Source organism: Diospyros lotus, chromosome 13 (genome assembly GCF_014633365.1).
Source record: "Diospyros lotus cultivar Yz01 chromosome 13, ASM1463336v1, whole genome shotgun sequence".
In the NCBI taxonomy this organism is placed as follows: domain Eukaryota; kingdom Viridiplantae; phylum Streptophyta; class Magnoliopsida; order Ericales; family Ebenaceae; genus Diospyros; species Diospyros lotus.
In genome coordinates, this window is record NC_068350.1 from 278,191 (window position 1) to 303,822 (window position 25,632).

The 25,632-nt window shown below is 38.6% G+C and overlaps 1 protein-coding gene across 1 annotated transcript; it reads left to right on the plus strand.

The window, feature by feature from the left end:
* Positions 1–234: 234 nt before the first annotated feature.
* LOC127788542 (guanosine nucleotide diphosphate dissociation inhibitor 1) lies at positions 235–25,255 on the plus strand. The gene is made up of 13 exons (XM_052316956.1): positions 235–512; positions 2,779–2,841; positions 2,934–3,017; positions 3,107–3,214; positions 3,524–3,696; positions 10,816–10,927; positions 11,051–11,131; positions 11,289–11,351; positions 11,456–11,557; positions 20,770–20,894; positions 22,179–22,389; positions 22,470–22,544; positions 24,857–25,255. The coding sequence occupies exons 1-13, from the start codon at positions 426–428 to the stop codon at positions 24,905–24,907; spliced, it is 1,335 nt and encodes a 444-aa protein (XP_052172916.1). The 5' UTR covers positions 235–425; the 3' UTR covers positions 24,908–25,255.
* Positions 25,256–25,632: the final 377 nt, after the last annotated feature.

Consider the following 25,632-nt stretch of genomic DNA (forward strand, 5'->3'; position numbering starts at 1 on the left):
TAATCTCAAATATCATTTATATCGTTCAACTACGACGATGATTGTGATACGAAAAGAAGTTCGTCGAAAGATGAATGCCAATATGTAAAACTTTTGGACGGAGGGAGATCAATGCATATTTTTTTAAAACTTTTGGTCTTTTAAGTGCCAATATAACATTCTAGAGGGTCTAAACTGAAATTAAGCCTTATATAATATAACATCTACGCGCACACACACATATATAAATATATCTCCGATTGTTGGGTAGCTTTGTCCGTAAAACCCTAGTCGCTTCGATTTCCAATTTGAATATACCAGCGCTGAACTGATCACTGGTCAGTCTCATCCCAATTGTATATACACACACACACACACATATAGTTGCCAATCCATCATCTATATCTATTTCCATTCGGTGAGTGGCCGCCGATCCGATCGAAGCGATGGATGACGAGTACGACGTGATAGTGCTTGGGACGGGCCTCAAAGAATGCATTCTCAGCGGTCTTCTTTCCGTCGACGGCCTTAAGGTCCATACCTCTCTGCTTCTCTTATCGGTTCATAAAGTAAAAGCTATATCATCCTTACACTCGTCTTTGGACAGTCAAACTGAGTCTTAGAAGGCTAGTACCTTTCGAGATCGGCGGTAGTCTCTGTTCATCTTCAGTTTCCGCTTTCCGATCCCTCGGATCTGTTTGCTTTATTCAACCAAGTCCCATAATTTGCTGTTTCTTTCATTTTTCTATGATTCGTTGTAACGACTCCGTAATTCTGCATATCGGTCTTCAATTTTAATTGACTCGTGTCAATTTTGGTTGTCTGTCTGCTTTACTTCGTTCCCAATAATGGTGACTATTATGATTTGAGCTGTAACCAGTCCATATAACTGGCAAGTCAGCAACTGCTGCTGGTGACAATTCACAAGGGAGAAATGGAATGTAGGTGAAACCTGAGCACCAGGGCAAAACACCACGAGATTTTTCGAAAAATGATCTGGAAATTTAAGCACTGCCCTTAATTTTACCTAATCAAATCATGCACAGATTTACTGTCATAACTTGTCTTTGCTTATGCAGTTCACTGTTTTCTGTGTTTGCTCCACCTCCTTCAATGCTTGAAGCAAATGCAACCATCTTCATGTACTGTAGGACTAATTTTGAAGAGGTTGAGTCCCAAGTATAAAGAAACCTTTCAAAAAGCTCTGGAGTCTAGATCATAACTCATAAGGATGCGAGAAATGCTCTCCGGGAGACCTGTAACTGCATCATATTTGATTAGAGCTATTTGTGCATGCCAGGATCGTGGGACAAGATAATTTAAAATATTGATAACTGGAAGTTCATTGGTAGAGGACCCTGACGGGGGTTTTAGAAAGCCTGCTAGAAAATGAAGAAATCTAAATCTTCACATCATGTCAGTGCAAAGAGTCCTATAGGGATCCTTAGAAGTATAATGGAATTTTTCTGTGGAAGCCTCGACTTTGCAGTTGCAAAGGTTCCTTTGGGAATCCAAAAAGAAGTTTTTTCTTCTATTCTTTTTTCCCCCCTTCACATTAGTTCATAAATGGCTCTGTCTTCCATTATAGCCTATTCATCACATTGCAATGCTAGGAAAATAATTTACATTTTTTTCTGTTCTAGCACATGACTTAAATGAGTCACACATACACCTTAGTACTTTGTCATTTACATTGGGCTTCTAGAAGAGTTGTGGATTTCGTGACATTTGTAAGCGGATGTCTTCTATTTCTAATAAGTTGTTTACTTGACGTGTTGAATTATGTGATCCATCCTTGAACATTTCTAAGACTAGTTGAAACTTTGTGCATCCTTTGTCTTCATTGTTGAGGTACGAATATTTGTTATGAGAAACAAGGTTCCACACACTATTTGTTTTGTATTAAGAAGAATATGAACAAAATATATCAGAAATAACATATGCTCCAAAAGTTGGAAATCCAACCTCAAAAACAAACTACATAGATATGGTCTAATCCCTTGAAATGAAAAAGCATATATTTACACCTGTTGTAGTACTCCAGGGGATGGTTGAGTTTCATTATTAAATGTTAAAATTAAAATTTCAATATTACCATTTTTAGCTTGAAGGGTTTGTTACGGGAATCTTTTTCATCTATACTTCTGTATCATGTAGCACTTTAAACTAATTTTTTTTATATTTACACCTTTATTTTTATTGAAATTCTGTAATTAATTTTTTGAGAGTTAGGAGCCACCTTTCTTGTAATTTCATAAATGTTTTTTTTCTCTAAATTCTATCTTGATCTATGAATTTTAAATTGAACATAGCTAAATAGAGAAATTGAATTATGAGATTCCCCTCATAATTCAATTTCTCTATTTAGCTATGACCAAATAGTCAGCAATTGTCAAAAGAGGAAAGTGCCCTTGTAGTTTGTATGAATATATATATATATCCTAAAAAGATGCATATTCTGTTCTCTTATGTCTAAATAAATTAATATACCCTCAAAATGAGGGATGATAGTAAGAGTAATATAGTCATTGCAAAATATCTGTTGTTTTATTAGGGAAGAGAATTTCCAGTAATCTTTAAGCATGTACAAGTCATATGTTTAAAATTCTTTTTTTGATCAACAGATAATAGAAGGTTAAAATTCTTGACTTGTTGAAATATTTGGCTGGTGTTAAGTTCATTTATTGTGTCAGATCCTCTGTATGATTTTGCTACTGTTCAAAATTATTCTAGTTTGTAAAAAAATCTAGATCATTTTCTTATTTTTATGATCACTAATACCCTACCTCTCATGAAAAGGTTCTGCATATGGATAGGAATGATTATTATGGAGGAGAGTCATCTTCACTCAATCTTGTTCAGGTTTATGCAGTCAAAATCTGTTTTCAAGATGTTCAATGCCTTTTGTATTATCTTGTAATGATCTTTTTGTGGATTGAATTATTGTTTTACAGCTGTGGAAGAGGTTTAGGGGAAATGATAAGCCTCCAGCTCATTTGGGCTCGAGTAGGGACTATAATGTGGATATGGTTCCAAAGGTCTCTGCCTCTATACTCTGTCAACGGCTATTGCAGAATCTTATATGTTTCAACTTTCTTCATAGTCTGAATGATACTTATTTTTCCAGTTTATGATGGCAAATGGTACTCTTGTACGTGTCCTGATTCACACAGATGTTACCAAATATTTGTCCTTCAAAGCTGTAGATGGAAGCTATGTCTTTAATAAAGGAAAGGTACAGTTACTGTATTATATATTGGGGCCTTGTATTATCATGTGTATTTGTTACTATTTTGTTTTCTTAAGGAAGGGCTCTACTTTTGCTTGTACCCTGTTGGTTCATTTTATTGCGCTGGTCCTCCATGGCACAGTGTAGATGATTTATTTCACAGAAAAGAAAGGATTATTCACTTCCTTCTTTTGTGCAAATATAAGATTTGCACTTCTAAGGGACTCCTAGTTATACATTGCTTATTCATTTAGGAAAAACATGTACGTTAGATGAGCTCTAGTCATGATATTCTTAAATTTGTATATTTTATAGGTTCACAAAGTGCCAGCAACTGACATGGAGGCCATCAAATCTCCTCTGATGGGCATCTTTGAAAAGCGTCGTGCTCGCAAGTTCTTCATTTATGTTCAAGATTATGATGAAAGTGATCCCAAAACTCATGAGGGATTGGATCTCACAAGAGTGACAACTAGAGAGCTTGTTGCGTATGCTCTTAATCTTTTAATCATACTATGTCTCACATGTTTTTTTGCCTACAAGTTTCAATTCAAAAATATTTTGTTGATAGTTTCTCTTTGATATTGAATATTTGTTGGACTTTTGAGGATAATTTTCAATTGGCTCTTTTTTTTTCCTCATATGTATAGTGATTGGTGAGCTAGAATTCATCTAACTAGCCTGGCCTAGTGGGTTGTAAAAGCTTGGTTTGTTTATACACACACACACACACAAACACTTATATATTGGGGATGGTATGAAAAAGGTGGTTTCGTGCACTTTTGTCAGTGTTTTAGAGCCAGCTGAGCTACAATCCAAACCTTCTGATTTCAATCATGTTACGTTCTCACACCGGATTGTGAGAATAGACTACCTCAATTTAAATATGATTGAGGAAATTAAAAAAAAAATCTAAATAAAAATATAGCTTGCTGAAATCAAAAGCAATATGAAGCTAGGAATTTGACAATGAGGTTTTATCAAAATGAAACTCACCAATTCCTCTCACTCACCAATTCCTCTCATTTTAATTATTACTACTAGAACTGTCTTAAATAATATGTGTGTATAAATAACCCTCTTCCATTGAAAAGCTTGTGAACCTACTTCACTTAATTCAACTAAACTAAGCTTTTCCTGGACTACCTTGCATGAACTATATAGATTCTTTTTCTATATAGTAAATTTTTTATTTCTTTCTTTGTTGTTTCAATCCAACTTAATTTTAGCCTCTCATAGCTCCAAAATTACTTTGAAATTCCTTTGACCCTCCAAAGCAAGAGGCCTTGAGCACTCTTGGCACACTTTTTTAGGTTTACTAAATTTACGTTCAAATAGGATATTATCTTTTTCTCATAATCGGTGCATCTGCGGGTTTGTGTTGTACATGCCCAAACCATATTGACAATTTCATCTTATTTTATCATGTCCCCCTATCATATTATGGATTCATTAATTCACAACAGTTTTCTCCTAGTTTTTATCAACCTCTGCCTCGATGGTTTTTATCTCAGGTACATATTTTGTTGAGCTATATATTTCTTAATGGCCTAATACTATACCGAAAAACATATTCATTCTCATAGGTGTCTAGTAAACTGTTTCTTTTAAGCTTAGATGCATGCATTAATCCCAAAACACCAAAGCAATTCTTTGTTTAGACAATCCTCCTTGATTTTATTGGTCACATCAACAATCTTGGTGTACACCTATACTCATCGTTATTTCTAAATCACTATTCATTTGTAATTTTGCAAGTCAAATGATGATTCACTAGGTTATAGGCCAGCAATTTGTATATCATAGGCGTATTCTTGTTTTTCAACCTTTGACCTCTGGGAGTTAGTCATATGGCCTTGTATCACCAATTTATTATTATTATTATTATTATTTTTGTTGTTACTGTCAGATTATGAATCTGACAAGGGTCGTTTCCTCGCAATTCAGCAAGGCTTGCGTGGGAAACCCGTGTATGAGGGAGAGAGAGAATAGTAAGGGAGAGAATTTGAGAGAAGAGAGTGAAAGAGAGAAAGAGAGCGCGAGAGAGAATTGAGAGGGAAATATTGAATCAATTATATTCTCCAAGTTGATTTCTTTGGACGCGAAGGCTGGTTATATAATACCCATACATTGGCGCCACTATTTGATTACATTTGAAAATCGGCCCATGTGCTGTAACGGCCAGCTTACTCCTTATTACACTAATATCCTATAATCTTCCTTATTTACATACTGATCCCATGACAATCCCCCCTGCTAGAAACATTACTTGTCCTCAAGTAATTCATAGGAGACCAACGACCTTGGGAAACTGTTGCAGCAGGTTGGGAAGATATTCCCAAGTGTTGTTTTCTGGGTGCAAGTTGGACCAGCGAACCAACACCTCGGTGATAGGAGCCTGGTGTCGGTAGATGATTCTTCTATCGACGATGGCCACTGGTTTCGCTTCCTGGTATGCGGGTCGTATAGTAGTAGGTAATGTAGAACTGATAGGATGACCGCCTAAAGAAGGTTTGAGGAGTGACACGTGAAACACAGGGTGTATGTGCGACCCTTCTGGTAGTTGTAATTTGTACGCCACCTACCCGATTTTGCCAATCACTTCAAAAGGGCCATAAAATTTGGGACTTAGCTTCGAGACGGCCTTAGGTGCCAGAGTCTTCAACTGGGCATGTCGCAGCTCGAGATACACCTTGTCTCCCACAGCAAATTCCCGTTCGCTTCGCTTTCGGTCTGCATATTGCTTCATTCGATTTTGGGCAGAGGCTAGCTCCTCTCGTAAGGTTTGTAACAATTGTTGCCGCTGACTTAAGTAATCGTTGACGGTGGCCACTTCGCTATGGCTGCCTCGCAATGGTAAGAGAGGAGGCTTGTAGCCATATAGGGCTTCAAACGGTGTCACCTTCAAGGAGGAGTGTGAAGTGGTGTTGTACCACCACTGGGCGAGGGAAAGCCATTTGTGCCACCCTGTAGAATGTAGTAAACTGACGCATTTGGGGTACGTTTCCAGACATTGATTGGTCCGTTCCGTCTGACCATCCGTCTCCGGGTGGTATGAGGAAGACATGTGCAGCTTAGTACCGAAAGACTTCATCAGTTCTTTCCAGAGGAGGCTGGTGAAGATTTTGTCTCAGTCCGAGACAATTACTTGAGGTAGCCCATGCAATTTACCGATCTGATCCAAGAAAACTCGTGCCACCTCTTGGGCGGTGAAGGGATGGGCTAGACCCAAGAAATGGGCATATTTGGTCATATGATCCACTACGACCAACACACAGTCCTTACCTTCGGACTTCGGCAAACCTTCGACAAAGTCCATGCTGATGTGGGTCCATGCTTGAGCGGGAATGGGAAGTGGCTGCAACAATCCGGGAGGGTGTATGTTCTCATGCTTGCATCTATTGCAAGTGTCACAACCTTTGACATACTCCATCACCTCTTTCCATAATCTTGGCCAGAAGAAGAGTTGTTTAACTTTGCTGTAGGTGTTCTGGATGCCCGAGTAAGCCCCCACAGGTGAGTCATGCAATGTTTCTAGGATCTTGTGACGTAGAGCCTGGTCCTCCCCAATTAGTATTCTATCTTTGTACCGTAATAACCCATTTGTCAACACATAACCCGGCTTGCTGTCGGGTGTCAGAATGAGTTGTTCCAACAACTCTTTGATCCATTCCCCTTTGTTGTAACTGGACGCCACCTCTCGTAGCCAATCCGGGGTGATCGCGGTGATGGCTGTAGAGGCCTCTTCTTCCACACAACGAGACAGAGCATCAGCTGCTCTGTTCTGCTAGCCCTTCCGATACTGGATGCTATAATCCAGGCCCATTAGCTTCGACATGCCCTTCCGCTGGAGGTGTGTATGCAATTTCTGCTGTAGGAGAAACTTAAGGCTCTCATGGTCAGTTTTGATAACAAACGAGCCTCCTTCGAGGTAGTGTCGCCATTTCTCTATCGCGATGAGAACAGCCAGGAGCTCTTTATCATAGACACTTAAGCCCAAATGTCTGGGCGCTAGTGCCTGACTGATAAAAGCCAACGACCTCCCTCCTTGCACCAACACTGCCCCCACCCCTCCATCACTAGCATCGGTCTCCAATATGAAAGGCTGATTGAAATCGGGCAAGCTGAGTGTGGGTACCGTACTCATAGCAGTTTTCAATCTCCTGAAAGCTTCCTTTGCCCTCTCATTCCAGCGGAACCCTTCTTTTTTAAGCAGCTCCGTCAACGGTTTACTGATGATACCATAATCCTTGACGAACCTTCGGTAGTACCCTGTGAGGCCCAAGAATCCCCATAAGGCTTTCATGTTAACTAGTCTGGGCCAGGCTGTCATGGCTGCCACCTTTTGTGGGTCGGTGCTAACTCCCTCTCCTGAAATAATATGGCCAAGATACTCCACTTGGGATTGTGCAAATGTGCACTTCGATTTCTTAACATACAACTTATTGAATCGGAGGATTTGTAGAGTAGTCCGTAAGTGCTCCAAGTGTTTGTTAAAGGAAGGGCTGTAAACCAAAATATCATTAAAAAATACCAAGATAAATTGGCAGAGGTAGGGTTCGAATATTTGGTTCATAAGTGATTGAAATGTGGCTGAAATGTGGGGCATTGGTTAAACCAAAGGGCATAACCAAGAATTCATAGTGGCCTTGATGGGTTCGAAAGGCTGTTTTGTGTATATCTTTAGGATGCATTCGGATTTGGTGATATCCCGACCTAAGGTCGAATTTAGAGAAAATGTTGGCACCCCGCAATTCATCTAAAAGGTCTTCAATGATGGGTATAGGGAATTTGTTCTTTATGGTTTGGGAATTGAGTTGGCGATAATCAATACAAAATCGCCAACTCCCATCTTTCTTCTTTACTAACAACAAGGGTGAGGCATAAGGACTGATACTAGGCTGTATAACAGAAGTGTGTAGCATGTCTTTGATCATGCGCTCAATTTCTGCTTTCTGTTTTGGGGGGTATCTATATGAACGGATATTGATGGCTTCAGTATTGGGTTTGAGGTTAATGGCGTGATCTATTGGTCTTGGGGGTGGCAGCGACTTTGGTTCCTCAAACAAATCCACAAATTCATCTAAGAGTAAATTAAGAGAATTGGATTGAGTTACCTCCCAAGGAGTGGCCGTCGCCTTAACTAAGTTAAGCCTGTAGTGCTCGTCATCATCTGCAGTTTCCCTCATGTCCATAGTTTGTATAGAGAATAACTGGGCTACTTGTGTCCACTTCTTGTTAAAGTCGAAACAAATAGGGCTCACTTCTCTCATCCAATCTACACCTAATACCATATCATATCCCCCCAGCTTAAGCAATCGGAGGTCAGCTTCAAAGTCTTCCCCCTGCATCTGCCAACAAAACCCTACACATGCTGATTTACACAAAACCTTTTGCTCGTTAGCTACAGTCACAGACAAGGGTTGAGTTCCCGAAAGTCTGCATTTCAGTGTCCTTGCGATCCCCTCATCCAGGAAGCTGTGTGTGCTTCCACTATCAATTAGGATCATCAGGCGGCTATCTCTTGCTTTGCCTTCCACTTTGATAATCTTGTTAGTCACAACTCCCCTTAGTGCATGTAGGGAGATCTCGACCTTCTCCTCGTCTCCAACTTCTTCCACAATGTTGCTATCCTCCTCTTCCAATCCTCCTCTGTCTTCTTCCCCTTCTAACAATAATAATTGTCTTTGACATTGATGACCAGGTGTGTACTTGTCTCCACACCTGAAGCACAAGCCGGCTAACCTCCTCTGCTCGATCAACTGTCCTTGAGGCGGCTGGGTAGGTGCTGGTAGGGCAGCCAATCCTCTGCTGCCAGTTCCCATGTGTCCCCCATTCCTTCCCCATCCCTTGTTATTGGATGGTAAGGGCGTGGTTTGCCATACTCTAGCCACACTCTTCTGTTTTTTAACCAGAGCCTCCACCGTTAACTCTTGCAGCCTAGCACATTCAACTGCTTGTTGGACCGTCTTGGGTTGGAACATCTTAATTGTGGGACGAACTTCTTCGTTCAAGCCGCTAATGAAGCTTGATACAAAGTAGCCTTCTGTCAAAGTGGGATTTGATAGTAACATGAGAGCCTTTAGCTCCTCAAACCTCTGTTGGTAAGCCTGTACCGAACCTCCCTGTTTCAGTTTATTAAACTCTTCTACCACATCCAACATTCCTTTCTCCCCAAATCGCTCACAAAGTCCTGCCACAAATTCATCCCACGAGCACTCTTCCTTCACCCCTATCCATCCCTGATACCATGCATCCCCTTCGTCATTGAGATACGCAGTCACTAGTGTCACCTTCTGAGCATCAGCCACATTGTGCAGGCTAAATACTCTGCCATAACGTCTCGCCCACCACCGTGGGTTCTGGCTATCAAAGAGAGGTATCTCCATCTTAGGCATAGGAAAACCGATCTGGTGTGATTCGATTCCGTGACCTGGCCTTCTAATTCCCACATTCTCCTCTCTGCCTGGAGGCTCGACCTCTAATTCCGCCGATCCTTCCGATCGGGAAATTCCCCCGTGATCATGCAAAATCGGCTCCGATCTATCCCTTGGAAGAAACTCAGGAGAGAGTCGTACCTGAGTTTGGCGAGTGAGCATCAGAACAAATTGCTGCATTTGATCTCTGAGGGCTTGACCCTGCTCCTCCAACCTCGCTGCTTGCGTCCTGCTTTCCTCCCGCCAAACTTGCACCACTTCGTCCATTTGTCGATCGACAAAATTCTCCAGTGCCTCCATCCGGTTCTGCATCTCTCCCATAGTTGTCGACACCTGATGAAGCTGCGATTCCATCTGTTTCATCCGAGTACTGTCCGCCATCTCCGACTCCGTTCACCCAAGATGATGCTCTGATACCAAATTGTCAGATTATGAATTTGACAAGGGTCGTTTCCTCGCAATTCAGCAAGGCTTGCGTGGGAAACCCGTGTATGAGGGAGAGAGAGAATAGTAAGGGAGAGAATTTGAGAGAAGAGAGTGAAAGAGAGAAAGAGAGCGCGAGAGAGAATTGAGAGGGAAATATTGAATCAATTATATTCTCCAAGTTGATTTCTCTGGACGCGAAGGCTGGTTATATAATACCCATACATTGGCGCTACTATTTGATTACATTTGAAAATCGGCCCATGTGCTGTAACGACCAGCTTACTCCTTATTACACTAATATCCTATAATCTTCCTTATTTACATACTGATCCCATGACAGTTACCAAGTGGAGACATAAAACAGATTCTGCTATTTGTTTGTACCATAGAACTTCTTTCCTTACTCTCTTCGTCCTTCTCTCCCTTATCCCTTGTGAAGAGAGAATAATATATCTTATCATAAGAATGCCTCTCGTTGGCTTAGGCTGGATTCTCACATAGTTTAAGTTCAATCAAGTTGCTTGCTGAAAAGTTAAAATGTGTCATTTGTTTGGGTGAATTAAATACTCTTCAAAAGACTTACGCTTATAATTACAACTAACAGACTTTGCACTCCAATTTCTCATGCTCACAGTTAACAGTTAATGAGTAATTTTCCCTGGTGTGCTTCTGAGATAACTCTTCATTTTAGTCACAAAAGTATAGAAAAACATTTTTCTTATAGTTCAGTTAATTTTATGACAGGAAATATGGTCTTGATGACAACACCGTGGACTTTATTGGGCATGCAGTAGCACTTCATAGAGATGACCGCTACTTATATGAGCCTGCCTTGGATACCGTGAAAAGAATGAAGGTGGAAAAATGCACAAGATTCATAGTTTTCACTCTATCTGTTAGACTGATTACTGAAACCTTAGGCTTCAAGGTCCAAGTTCTCATGCATTTATCTAAAAATACGTGTCTTATGATGTGACAGCTTTATGCGGAGTCGGTTGCACGTTTTCAAGGAGGATCTCCATACATCTACCCGTTGTATGGACTAGGAGAGCTTCCTCAGGTTCTTCTTCTTCTTCTTCTATTTCTCCTCCTCCTCCTCCTCTTCTTACTCCTCTGTCTGTGCTTCTTCTTTCAATATTTGGTGATCTTTGTCTCGTTCTACTAGTATTATTCAGTATCTCAGCTATTTACTTTTTGTGTGGTGATTGCTCATTCAGGCATTTGCTCGTCTCAGTGCTGTTTATGGTGGGACATACATGTTGAATAAACCTGAGTGCAAGGTACTTCTGATTCTTGTTCTCAGTTTTGAAGGTCATATCGCTTATTTTTCTTCCCACTAATATAATGAGCCTTAGCATAAAGTTTTATCTGACTCAAATGCCAGGTGGAGTTCAATGAAGAAGGCAAGGTTATTGGTGTCACTTCTGAAGGGGAAACTGCTAAGTGCAAGAAAGTTGTTTGTGATCCATCCTACTTACCAAACAAGGTAACTACTGTTGTCAGCAATTAAGGGTTCTGATCTTGTTTCCAATTTCAGACAAGGCTCAATTAGAATTGATTGATTGATTTAATTGATGGGTAATTGATTGGCTGTGTATATTTTCTAAAATAAGAGCTGTATCTTCTAGATCTAGATTAGTATATCTTTGATTGTTTTGTTGTATCCTAAATTTGTGTAGTTTCCTAATCTAGGTTTAGAAATCTTTCCTTAACCAGTTTTTAGCAACTTCCTAATCTTGTAAGGAAGTCTGTATAAATTGAGTTCCTTGGGTAAGAGATGAATAAGATTGAAGAGAAGCATCTTTCCTATTTTTCTTAACATGGTATCAGAGCCCTAGGATTCTTCAACAGATTCCTTGGGACGATTGCTGCTTATCTCTTTCAATCTTCTCTCCATTAGTATTATTTTTTCTTCTTCCACCCAACCTTCATGGAGCACGTCTACCATTCAAGATCCTTCACCCAATTCAACATCTAGCCATACCTCAGAGATTCCAGTCATTGGAATTCAAAATGGAGGCTTCGGGGGGGAGTTGCAGAATCTTCAGACAGCTTATTGCTTGAATGGTAAGAACTATTTGAAGTGGTCACAACCGATCAAAACCTTCCTTAAAGGAAAGGGGAAGCTAGGCCATCTGTTGGGAACTGGCCCAAAGGAGAGTGATTCGACGTTTGGAGCATGGGATGAAGAAGACTCCTTGGTGATGTCCTAGCTCTGGAATTCAATGATTCCAGAAATCAGTGACATTGTCATGTTCTTGACAACCGCCAAGGACATATGGGAGGCCATAATGCTGACTTATTCAAAGGTTAAGGATGCGGCTCAGATCTATGAAATACGGGCAAAGGTGGCAGCAACCAAACAAGGTACGAAAACTGTTAGGTATGCAAATTTGCTGCAGACTCTGTGGCAAGAACTTGACCACTGCCAGCGTCTAGAGATGAAGTGCAGTGAGGATGCTGCATTACATAAGAAATTTGTTAAAAAGGAGCGAACATATGATTTTTTAGCCGGTCTTAATATAGAATTTGATGCAGTCAAAGTGCAAATTCTTGGCAAGGAAGACATCCCTTCCTTGAATGAGGTAATCTCTCTAATACGAGCAGAAGAAGGGAGAAGGGGTGTAATGCTGGAACCTATTTCAAATGAGAGTTTGGCCTTAGTGTCCTTAAAAGCTCACTATCAGAGCAAAGGACCTAGAGATGAGAAGAAACCTGCAGATAGGGATTCCCTATGGTGTACCTATTGTAAAAAGCCTAGGCACACCATAGAGAAGCGTTGGAAGCTTCATGGAAAGCCACCCAAAAGAGGACCAGCAAGAAGCCAAGTGCAAGGACAAGCCTATATGGCAGGCAGCAGTCAACAATCTGAAACAAGGGATTTAGAACAGGGAGGGGAGATTTTTGAACTTAGCAAGACATACATTGAAAGGCCGAGGAGTTTACTGGGGTCTCTAGACAAGAAAGAAGGCAGAAAAAGGTACCTGCTCTCTTGCCCTCACAGGTACTTCTTCCTTATCTTTTTCCCTACATGCTTCAGAAAATCTGCACCAAAATTATTGGATCCTAGACACTGGTGCTTCAGACCATATGACTTCCTATCCACACTTGTTCATCTCCTATAGCCCATGTTCTAGCTCAAGAAAAATCACAATGGCCAATGGCTCTCTTACCACTGTTGCTGGCCAAGGAGATGTTCTCCTCAATGAGCACCTAACCCTAAAAAATGTTCTTCATGTCCCTAAGTTGTTTGCTAATCTCATATCTATCAAAAAACTCATTGAAGATATTAATTGCAGTGTATTTTTCCATTCTAATGTCTATGAGATACAGGAACAGGGCAAGAAGAGGATGATTGGGCTTGCTAGGGCGAGGGAAGGACTTTACTACCTTGAGAAGCCAGGTGGACAGGATAAGAAGCAGTCTCTTCCTCTTATGTCATGCCTAGCTCAATCCAATAAAGATAAGATGTGGTTAGAACACTATATGCTCGGTCACCCTTCTTTTCTCACCCTCAAACTAATGTTTCCTGATTTAGCCAAAAGTCTTGACTTTAAACAATTTAGTTGTGCTGTGTGTGAACTTGCAAAACATAAACAAGTATCTTTTCCTCTATCCAATAAAAGGACCGAATCTCCATTTTCTCTAATTCATAGTGACATTTGGGGTCCATCAAATGTTCCCAATATTTCTGGGGCAAGATGGTTTGTTATATTTGTGGATGTTTGTACTAGGGTAGTCTGGTTGTATTTGCTGAAATCAAAATCAAAAGTAAGCCATGTGTTTCTTACATTTTATACCATGATCAAAACTCAGTTTGGAATAGGAATAAAATGGTTTAGATCTGACAATGCTAGAGATTTTTTCAACCTATCTTTATCTGATTTCTTTCAGCAACAAGGGATAATCCATGAGTTCTCTTGTCCCTACACCCCTCAACAGAATGGAGTGGCCGAGAGGAAAAATGGCCACCTTTTAGCTGTTATTCGAGCCCTTCTCTTTCATCATAATGTACCAAAACATTATTGGGGAGAAGCAGCTCTAACAGCCACTTCCCTCATCAATAGACTTCCATCCAAAACCTTAGAATCTCATAGCCCAATTCGATTATTGACTAACCATTTTCTTGATTTTCACGTGGCTAGTAGTTGGCAGCCCAAAATATTCGGGTGCACAACTTATGTTCATGTTCCTATGGTTAATGGAGGGAAGCTAGATCCTCGTGCATTAAAATGTGTGTTTATTGGATATTCCTCTACACAAAAAGGTTATAGGTGTTATCACTCTCCTTCAAAGAATTTTTTTATATCTGCTGATGTGACGTTTGCTGAGAATGAATCTTAGTTCAAAGCCTCTAGTACTCCAGAACAAAATCTAACCGTAACTAGTGGGACTTCTCCTTTATCTCTTTTTGATCATAATCTGTCACCCTTCTTGAACTCATCTTCTAATCTAAAGGATTTAGTAGGAGTGTCATCTGAGGAGGCGCTATCATCTACTCTTCGTCCATTACATGTCTATTCAAGGAGGAAGAAACTTGAATATAACCCTATGCAAGCTCCAACATCTCCTACAAGTCCTACCAGTCCTAAAATATCCACAGGCATAAGAGACACTAACAATTTTGCCACTATTTCAGAGCCATCTCCAGGTATCTCCTCAACTGATGCTCTTGATAATAGCCCTGTGACAGATATTGAATCCACACCCAAAACAGATACATATGATCTAAATTGGCCTATTGCACTTAGTAAAGGAACCAGAGCCTGCACTAAACATCCTTTGCATCTATTTCTTTCCTTTTCTAAGATGTCACTTGCCCACAGAGCCTTCCTTACTAGCCTACACACTATTCCTATCCCACGCAATTTTTCTGAAGCTATAAGGAATAGGAATTGGAAAGATGCCATGGAGGCAGAGATGGCAGTCCTAGAAAAAAATCAGACCTGGGATTTGGTGGAATTACCCAAAGGAAAACATCCGGTAGGTTGTAAATGGGTTTATACTATGAAATATAAATCTGATGGGTCTATAGATCGGTACAAGGCAAGATTAGTTGCCAAGGGATACGCACAAGTGTATGGGGTGGATTATTTGGACACATTTGCACCTGTGGCAAAGCTGAATACAGTTAGGGTTCTTCTTTCCTTAGCTGCTAACCTAGATTGGCCACTGCATCAATTTGATGTTAAAAACGCATTTTTACATGGGAATCTAGAAGAAGAGGTGTATATGGAAATACCACTAGGTTATGGGATAAAAGAACCGGTTGTATGCAAACTAAAAAAAGCCTTATATGGGCTGAAGCAGTCCCCACGGGCTTGGTTTGGAAGATTTACAGGTGTCATGCTCAACATGGGGTATAGGCAAAGCCAAGGAGACCATACACTTTTTATATACCACTCGGCTATAAGGGGAGTAACAGTGCTTATTGTATATGTGGATGATATTATTGTCACTGGAAATAATGAGGAAGGTATGACAAAATTAAAGGAGTGTCTAGTGAAGGAATTCGAGATTAAAGATTTGGGAAGATTAAAATATTTTTTGGGAATAGAGGTGGCTCATTCAAAGGATGGCATATTCATTTCCCAACAAAAATATATAGTGGATCTCCTGAATGAAACTGGATTGCTTGGCTGCAAGGCAGTTGAAACTCCTATTAACCCGAATCATAAACTAGGAGAAGCTTTAGAAGACAATATGATTGACAAAGGAACTTATCAGAGGTTAGTTGGAAAGTTGATATATTTGGCCCATACTCGGCCTGATATAGCCTATGCGGTAGGGGTGGTAAGTCAATTTATGCACAATCCGAAAGAAAGCCATCTTAAAGCTGTGTACAGGATACTTCATTATTTGAAGGGAGCCTGGGAAAGGCATTCTATTCAAGAAAGGAGAAGCCATGACACTAGAGACATACACAGATGCTGACTATGCAGGATCTGGTGTAGATAGAAGATCAACTTTTGGCTATTATACCATGTTGGGAGGTAATTTGGTGACATGGAGAAGTAAGAAACAAAATGTGGTTGCTAGGTCAAGTGTTGAAGCAGAATTTCGGTCCATGGCCCTAGGTATGTGTGAATTATTGTGGCTAAAAATTTTGCTAAATGATCTCAGGTTGAATGGACTACACCAATGAAGCTCTATTGTGATAACAAGTCGGCAATTAGTATCGCTCATAATTCAGTTCAACACGATCGGACGAAGCATGTTGAAGTGGATAGACATTTTATAAAAGAAAAATTGGATAGTGGTTTGATATGCACAACATACATTTCATCTCACAATCAGTTAGCAGATGTGTTAACCAAGGGCCTGCCTGCTGCCATGTTTAGAAGGATGACAAGCAAGATTGGTATGCATGATATCCATAACCAATCTTGAGGGAGAGTGTCGGCAATTAAGGGTTCTGATCTTGTTTCCAATTTCAGACAAGGCTCAATCAGAATTGATTGATTTAATTGATGGGTAATTGATTGGCTGTGTATATTTTCTAAAATAAGAGCTGTATCTTCTAGATCTAGATTAGTATATCTTTGATTGATTTGTTGTATCCTAAATTTGTATAGTTTCCTAATCTAGGTTTAGAAGTCTTTCTTTAACCAGTTTTTAGCAACTTCTTAATCTTGTAAGGAAGTCTGTATAAATTGAGTTCCTCGGGTAAGAGATGAATAAGATTGAAGAGAAGCATCTTTCCTGTTTTTCTTAACAACTGTTATATCTATTGAACTTATTCCAGCCTTCTACTTGCTGATTAAAGCCGTTTTTTCTGAAGCAGTTGCTTGGGCTCATGCAAGCGCATGAAAACTATACATAAGGATTCCCTAGTTAACTAGGAAAACAGAAAACCAAATGAACACTAGCCTTCGTGGTTCAGTTTGATATAGTTTTGAGGTGAACCTGTCCAATTCAGGTTCTATATTTTCAAAAACTGTTAGTACTGTTTCAGTTCAGGTTAGCTGCTTGGGAAACCAAACAAACTGATGGGCACTGTGTATGCATAATTGAGACAAAACTCCACATCATATTGAGGTACGCTGTTAAACAAAAACTATCCATCAATAACAAAGTGAGGTGTAAATCCATTGGAAATGAGAGTTATTGCCTCCAGCTACTCCCCTGCGGAAACCCTGGATGAATTGGATATTTATAGGAAGTTTAGTTACTGAACAGTCACAACCACCTTAAAAGGACAGTCAGAACCGCCGCAACTCCTTTTAAGGAAATATGGCTGTTTACCATGCTAATTGGAGCTGGAGCACATTGGCCATAGGCATCAGTTGACCCAATTGAAGATTGTGCTTGAGCTCTGCACTGAAAATTACTCATCAATAAACATGAGCAACTGATGGGGTAATACAGTGTCCAAATCATACCATTCAAAATAAAGTCTCAATAATCAGTATGTATTAATTCTAAACTGGCATCTTTCTCAAGATAAGGGCAAAGTGGTAATTTTATCATGAAAGAAAATGCAGAAATTCCAAACAAAAATTAAAGGTGCAAGACATTAACATGCTACAGATAAGGAGAAACACGAGTAAATTTAGAGAATACCTGGTTTGAAGTCTGAAGGGCAGTTTGCCTATGGAGGCAGCTAGCAGCAAGGGCTGCTGAATCTCGTGTAGTCAGGCAATAGGGGTTTTCTCTCAGGCATTTCAAAGCTTAGGTACTGCAGTATTAGTGTACAAAATTTGGTTAAAAACGCACTACGGAATTGGAGATAATCCAAGTTAAAGTTTCGATTGGGTGCTTGCAAGCTGCCCCTTGCATGATGGGCCTGCAGCATGCCGCCAAGTCATGAATTTGTCAAAGGAATTTCTTTGGTGAAGTCTTCTGCTTTCTGAGTGTTTTGAACTTAGGTATATGCCTGCAAATTTGGAGAGCAAATATTTGAGTGGTTTGTGAGATAGCCAAGAGGGGGGGGGGGGGGGGGGTCAGAGACAAGGCCACCACAAGCAGGGCTGGTGGTGTATGCCTGCAAATTTGGAGGAAATATTCGAGTGGTTTGTGAGATAGCCAAGAGGTGGGTCAGAGACAAGCCCACCACAAGCAGGCTGTGGCTACCACCAATTCATGAACCATGACATATCAGAATTGACAAGCACTTTCTGGGATTTAGCTTTGGCAATCTAAAACAGATAAGAACATAAACACGTGTCTGCCAAGATTGGTCCAAAATGTGAACGGATTTTTAGATGGATGAGAGCCATGAGAAACCACCATGTCCAGGCAGCTTGGAGGCTTGTCTTACATGATCAGGCATATAACCCAATTCTGAAAATGTGGAACGGGTGTATTGATGCACACATGAAATAATGTATATGCAAAATTTGAAACAATACACAAATAGATTTCAAGACAGCAGACCTAAAAACTTCAATGTTACATGAGGCTCACAGCCTATGTCAAGGCATGCCATGTTTGCAGGGGCCATGTCCTGATCATAGTTGTCAAATGCATGCAATTTAAGCACTGGAGCAAGGCACCATTCAGAGGTCCTTGCCTAGGTGCATGAACTGCTCGCATGATTTCTAGACACACGGTGCACACATCATGCACCTCATATCATTGCTTTGGCTATCTAGCTTGCTTTTGACACTTCTATTTTGCACTTTTCCTCCTTTCTTTCTTTTGATCTCTTCTTCTATTTCTCTGTTTTTCCATTGATAGAATTGAAATACTATGGCACACACCGAGAGAGAAGGGTGGGGGGGGGGGGGGGGGTGAATTGGTATAATAAAAAAAATTCTTTTGAGAAATAGAGATGTCGTGTGTTAAGACCACAGATTCGTTAAACCTCAATATCTTAAAATGACACGATAAGGTATCAACCGTGTAAAGACAATCTCATATTGTGAAAAATGAATATGAAATCTTATGGATGAACGAACAAATTAAGTAGGGATAAAAATGCTAACAAGAATAAACAGAACAGAAAGCACACGGCTTTCCAAGCCTAGTCCACTACCTTAGCTACCCACTAAGGATTTTGAAGTAAATCCACTATCAACCCCCTACTCAACCTGAGTAGGTCCTCTAGTCCGTGATTAAGAAAACTTACAAATCTCCCAATCTAATGGGCCCTCTAGCTAACGCTAGGTCAAATACAAGATAAATGAGAATGAGAATCTAAGAGTACAACTTTTAATTACAAGCTCTCTCCAACTGAAGAATAGAGGCTTACAATGAATATAACAGTGTATACAAAGTCTCAAATATAAATACAAAGAGAAAAGAATTTAACGCTCGATGTAAACTTGAAAGCTCGATAGTTGAAAATATTAAATGTTTCCAACAACCTTCAATCGATTCTCTCAACCCCTATTTATAGTTGATGGTAGATAAATACAAAAATTCGACCATTGTGGTGGTTGAGAGAGCATTAAATGCGCCAAAAACTAGCCGTTACAAGTTTTTGATAAACAAACTGTCGACTATATTTTCAAATAAAACTAAGGCATAGTCAACAGACAAGTAAGCATAGTCGACAGTTGTCCAACTAAATCTACTAATAATCAACAAACACTTTTACATATAGTCAACACATTTAAAATATAAAGAAAATTTATAACATCATAAACATAAATAGTTGACAGAACCTGCACAATAGTCAACAAAAGTTTGGCATAGTCGACAGAGCATAGACATATAGTCGACTATTCACAGGCATAGTCAACAGAGCATAGACACATAGTCGACTATCCATTTAAAAAAACTGAACACTTAACATTTCATAACTTTGTTTCTTTTAAAAGCAAGTTGAGATTATCAAAATGATATTAATTTTGAATTTAAACACTCAACCTTACTCCTATAGAGTTCAAGATTGATTTTCATAACTTTGCTTCAAACTTATTCATATAGATTTATAGATTGATTTTCATAATATTTAGTCATTATCAAAACTATTTTAATTTCCAAGAGTAAAATATCATCCATTAAGTTTCTTGTTTTTTTTTTTCAAATTTCTTTCTAATTTTTTTTGTTCTGTAACATACATTTTTCCTGTTAAGGGGTCCATTTTTTGTCTTGCTGCATTGTTTTTCTTTTAAGTACAGCTCTATGAAACTAATTTTTTATGCCATTATGACACTAACTTTATATTTATTTTTTATTACATTTAGGTTTGAATTTCAATTTGATGATGAGGATCAAGAAACGAGTATAATGTATGAATTGAGAAGTTAGACTATGATTTAAAAATTACTTTTTTCTTTCGTGTACTAATTGCATTTCATTTTACTTGCTCATCGTTTTATGAATTTGTCTACTTGTGTTGAAAGTTGAGATAATTCTTCTTGTTGATGTTCTAAACTTCTAGTATTTTGTTGAAATAATGTTATTTGTCATTATACTGTTTGTTATTTGTCATTCATGATTTTATGAGTTTGCTTTTAATGTGGCATTGAAGTATATAAATGTGTGCCTCTTTGGTTCTGGATGTGGAACTAACTGGTCTGAGTGAACTGACCTATGTGCACCCCTAGCTATATCGTTATATTCTTCTTACAAGTTTTGCCCTTCATAATGCAGATATATTTTGATATGTATAATGTATTTAACTCAACTTATTCATATTCGCTAAATGCAATGGATTGGATAAAGCAAAGCTTTATATTTTTGAGCGTTATCTGACTTTATTATTCTAAATTTTCATTTATTGAAATAGTGAAGCATGGTGTGTGACAGGTTAGGAAAGTTGGGAAGGTTGCAAGGGCGATTGCTATTATGAGCCACCCGATCCCAAACACCAATGATTCTCACTCGGTGCAAGTAATTCTACCACAGAAACAGTTGGGTCGTAAATCGGATATGTGAGTTCACTTCCCAAATCTTAGAGAAAGAGATTGGAAGTCCAAATTTTCTGCCTTTAGTTTTCATGGACTATTTTTTTCAGCTTTTTTCTTGAACTATTTAAGTGTATTTGTGTCTGTATTCAATTAAAATATATGCCAAATTTGATTCTCAGTGGTGTCTAATCTAATTTCTTAGAGACTTTGAGATGACCATTTTGAAGTGATTATTTAGGGAATGAACCAGATTCTTTCCTTTCTTTTATGGAGGTATAATAATTAAAATAAAAAACAAAACCCTTTTCTTGTCAAATAATTAATAAATTGACCCTTTGTTGATGATCGTCTAATCTCTAGAGGTTGAGGAACAGAATGTTTTTGGTTTGCTTAAACAATTGATTGAACTAGTAGACAATTTTTTATGAGTTTCTGTTCTATGAACAACAACATATCTAGCTTTTATTCCACTATGTGGGGTCAGCTACATGAATTCTAGAATTCCATGTATTTCTATCTTTTGTCATATCTTCATTGAGAAGTTTCTGTTCTATGATTGATGTAAAAAAAAATATATATATTTTTCTTGTCAAATGGTTAATAAATTGACCCTTTAAAATGATCATCTCAACTCTATAATCGAGGAAAAGAAATACTTCTGGTTAGTTTAAACAATTCATTGAACTACTAGACAATTTCCTGTTCTGTGATTGATGTAACAATTAATCTAGTTTTGGACTTTAGGGGAAATTTCAACAGGTGGTGCATCGTGATCATGAGTTCATTGACTCTTGTTATGGTATTAAATAGTGACTCAACCTCTTTCTATTTGTTAAAGTTGGTGAATTACTTGGTTGCCAAAAAAAAAAAAAAAACACAGAGGTGTTAGTAAATTAGGCATTTATCACAGAGGAAAAAAGTTCGTGAATTAGGGGATTTCTTTAATGACCCAGCTGTTATTCAGCAATAGCAATTTCAAGGTTAATGTGTCATTTGTGTGATGGTGAGATTTTAGGTACAAACCCCCCAAGAGATTTGACCACCTCCTGAAAGCACAGGTACTTGGTGCCAGGAAGGTACTGAACGCCTGTAATTGTGTGCAACTCTATTTATGGCACAAAATGGAATTTTTTAATATTCTTGGAACTTCTCAGCAACATTGCTTCTACTAGTATTTTTTTTTTTGGGGGTGGGGGGGGTGGGGGCAGTTTAAGGTTAACTTCGTGTTGAAAATTAGCAAATACCAAAATTTGAGGTTTTTGTGCTAACTATTCAGTTATCTTATCTGATTCGTCTGAGTTTGTGCAGGTATGTTTTCTGTTGTTCTTATTCTCACAATGTTGCCCCAAAGGGTAAATTCATTGCATTTGTGTCTACGGAAGCAGAGATAGATCAGCCTGAGATTGAACTAAAGCCAGGAATTGATCTTCTAGGACCTGTGGATGAATTGTTCTTTGATACTTATGACAGATATGAACCAGTCAATGAGCCTTCTCTAGACAATTGTTTTATATCGATGGTGTGTTTTCTTAATGCTATTTGAAGCTGCTACTAGTAACATTGGTAATTTTGCTAATTATCTCACCATTTTTCCGACAGAGTTATGATGCAACAACTCACTTTGAGTCAACTGTCATGGATGTGCTCAATATGTATACCATGATTACTGGAAAGGTATGGGGGAATTTTTGCCTCAATAATTACTTGCTAATATAGTTGTGACCCTTGTTATATGTGTCTTATCAAGTGTAAAGAATTCTTGATTCTTCCTTTCTTTCTTTTCTTTCTTTCAACAGTCTCAGAATAATACTTTGAACAGTATCAGCTATTATGCTGTTATGGTATCTGGATTTTGAACAAAATAGGGGAATAGTAAGATACTTGTTTAATGATACAAGGCCCGTTTCAGTTTCTGCAATAGTTGGTGTGCAATTGTTCTCTTTATGATAATATTATTAATTCATTTGATGTATTTGGAGATGGTATAGAGATAAGTTGGGTTAATTTTATATTTTATTCTTTTGAATACTATGTTGTGAGATGATAACAGACATTGACCTAGCAATTTGTTAATATTCCTAAGCTTGTAAAGATTGAATTTGGCTTTTAAAATGCTATCAGTGCATTTTTAAGGCAGAACCTGGTAAATTCGGAGTTCCCAGATTCATAGATTGTTTGAGCAAATAATAGTTGCAATTCTTTCAAGTTCTGTTGCAGTATCAGGTTTCATTTAGGAGAGCATACTAGCTCTTTATATGGTGCCTATTATAGAAGTATTATCCAAGGTACTCTAGCCGTGTTCCATTCATACTCCAATAAAATCATTTGGACAAATTATAGTTCTTATATCCTTGTGTAAATAGAGTTTTATCTGCTTCACTGAGGATCTTTAATTATTATAGATGAAATTAGTTTAGCTACATTGTTACTGAGAAGAATTTGGTCTGCTAAATTGACATCTTGTAAATTTTTTTGTTTCCTTTCCCTCTGAAGTGACTTGACAGAATTGAGGTATGGTTGCCTCACTTTCTTACTGGATTAGTAGGTATCAGACCCAAAGACTCTTCAAAAGTTTGGGTCATCTGGACAGGAGATTATACAGTAGTTTTGAATGGCAAGTCTGAAACCTAAATACTACTATCATGAATGGGGGAGCAATTGGTCTTGGGAAGATTGAAGAAGGTAGCCACAACACCGCCAAAAGGAATTGTTGAAAATAACACTATTTTTGATGGTATGTGGTAGTGGATTGGATCAATTGGCCTGATAGTGGTAATATTTGTGAGGCTGTTTACTTTAAGTTGGATAATCGGAAATTTTATGAGGGTGAGCCTTGATAGCAACAGTTATGTTGCTCCTTTGTGACTAGGAAGGTCATAGGTTCAAATTGGGGAGAAAACAACCTCTTTGCAAATCAAGGGTAACATTTTGTATAAGAATGACTCTTGAACTATTCCCTGACCCCCTTACAAAGAGGGGAGCTTTGTGCACTGTGGACACCCCTTTTAGTATGAAATTTTGTGGTTAAACATCTTGAGATAGTAGTTTTGCTTGTGATAATATGTCACCCTAGGCATAGTGAATGTTGTACTACTATCTGTCACAGTATAACATTGACTAGAGAGGAGTTTGTTTAGGATTATGTTAAAGCTTGGGGTTGGACTATATTTTGGAACAGTTTTTGAAACATATGACCCTTTGTTGGTATAGTTGATTAACTTGCAATGTGTTTATGCTTCTACCGTAGTATATTTCCAAAAAGATCTAGGCAAAATCATCCCTGGTTGTACTATCCTTAGAAATATATTACTCCATTAATTAGCTAATGAGAAAAGAACAAACTGCTAGTTGGAGTGCATTTGTGCAAGACTTAAGCTTTGCAGTGACTGATGTCATTTGCTTGGGAGTTTGTTAGAGAAGATGATGGAAAGGATTGTTTTGTTTATCCATTCTGCAAGTTTTAGCCTACCCCCAATGAGTCTGATGCAGCTGCAATTTTTCATTTTGAAAAGGCTATCATTGCTATTAATTTTTGTGCTTAGTCAGTATTATTATTGTGTCAGTGCTATAGCATGGTAAATTGTTTTTAGGGTATGGTTGAGAACTTGAGATCAGATTTCTCGGGGTTGGTTGTCTTGGTTTGCTGTTAATACAGGTTGTCATTGCTGTTGATTATATTGAGTTACTGTATCTTTGAGAAAAGGCAGGAGCAATATGATCCTCTAGAAGTAGTCAACTGGTGGAACATTCTATGCTCTATATGGTATCTAGGTTTCAAAAAGCTTATTTGTCATTTTTTTATTGGATGCAAGAGTGTTATACAGTTTTCCAAAATAACTATTCTACTTTTTTTCTAGTACAAAAGCATCTTAACAAGTCAATGAAAATTGAATTTATGCTTTCAAATGCTCATTTGCGATGGGAATTGTTCAAGGCTCATGTATTACTACAATTAAGATGACATTTTTTTTTTAAATAACTTGCAGGCTGTTGACCTCAGTGTGGATCTAAACGCCGCTAGTGCTGCAGAAGAATGAGAGAAAGCTTCGCCAGTTTGGGTAAAAATGACTTCACATTCATGGTGGTGATTGTTCCTTAGTGTCTGTCAGGTGTTTGCTGGTCAAGGGGTTTCAATACAGATAATATTTATCTCTCATAATGAACATGTAAAACTTGTATGCTTTTTCTAAGCTGCGTGTCTTAGAAACAAGAATTGCATATGGGAGCAATGGTTGGTTGTGTTACTTCTTACTATTCCTACAAGCCGGATTGATATTGATATTTGCCACCTCACCCCACCCCACTCCCCCATTGGCATTAACTTTAGTCTATAACAGGGAAAAGTAAATTCAAGATCATTATGCATTCGTGCTCCCGCGCCTGTTGATATTGGTTTTTCAAGGAATGGGTATCGTCATTTGGCCCTGCTTCAGCCTCTTAAATGGTAGTTTTATTGTATGAAATGCTCAAAATCTCATTGCATATCACATATGGTGGTTGACTACTGTTTAGGACTATAAAGTATGACTGAATAACATTATTCATGTTGTCATTGGAACAACTCTCGGATCCCAGAGGTGAAGAGGGGGATATGGGGAAATTTTGATTGATTGAATCAAGTTCGAGTTTTGAAATAATTAGATAACTTGATAACTGCGGCTTGAATTTCAAAAAAGTATATGAAAAGACAAAACCTGTCTTGGGAGTCATTGTGGTAGAGAAACCATGGAGGGAAGGGGGGACACCACCCGTCCTTGACTCC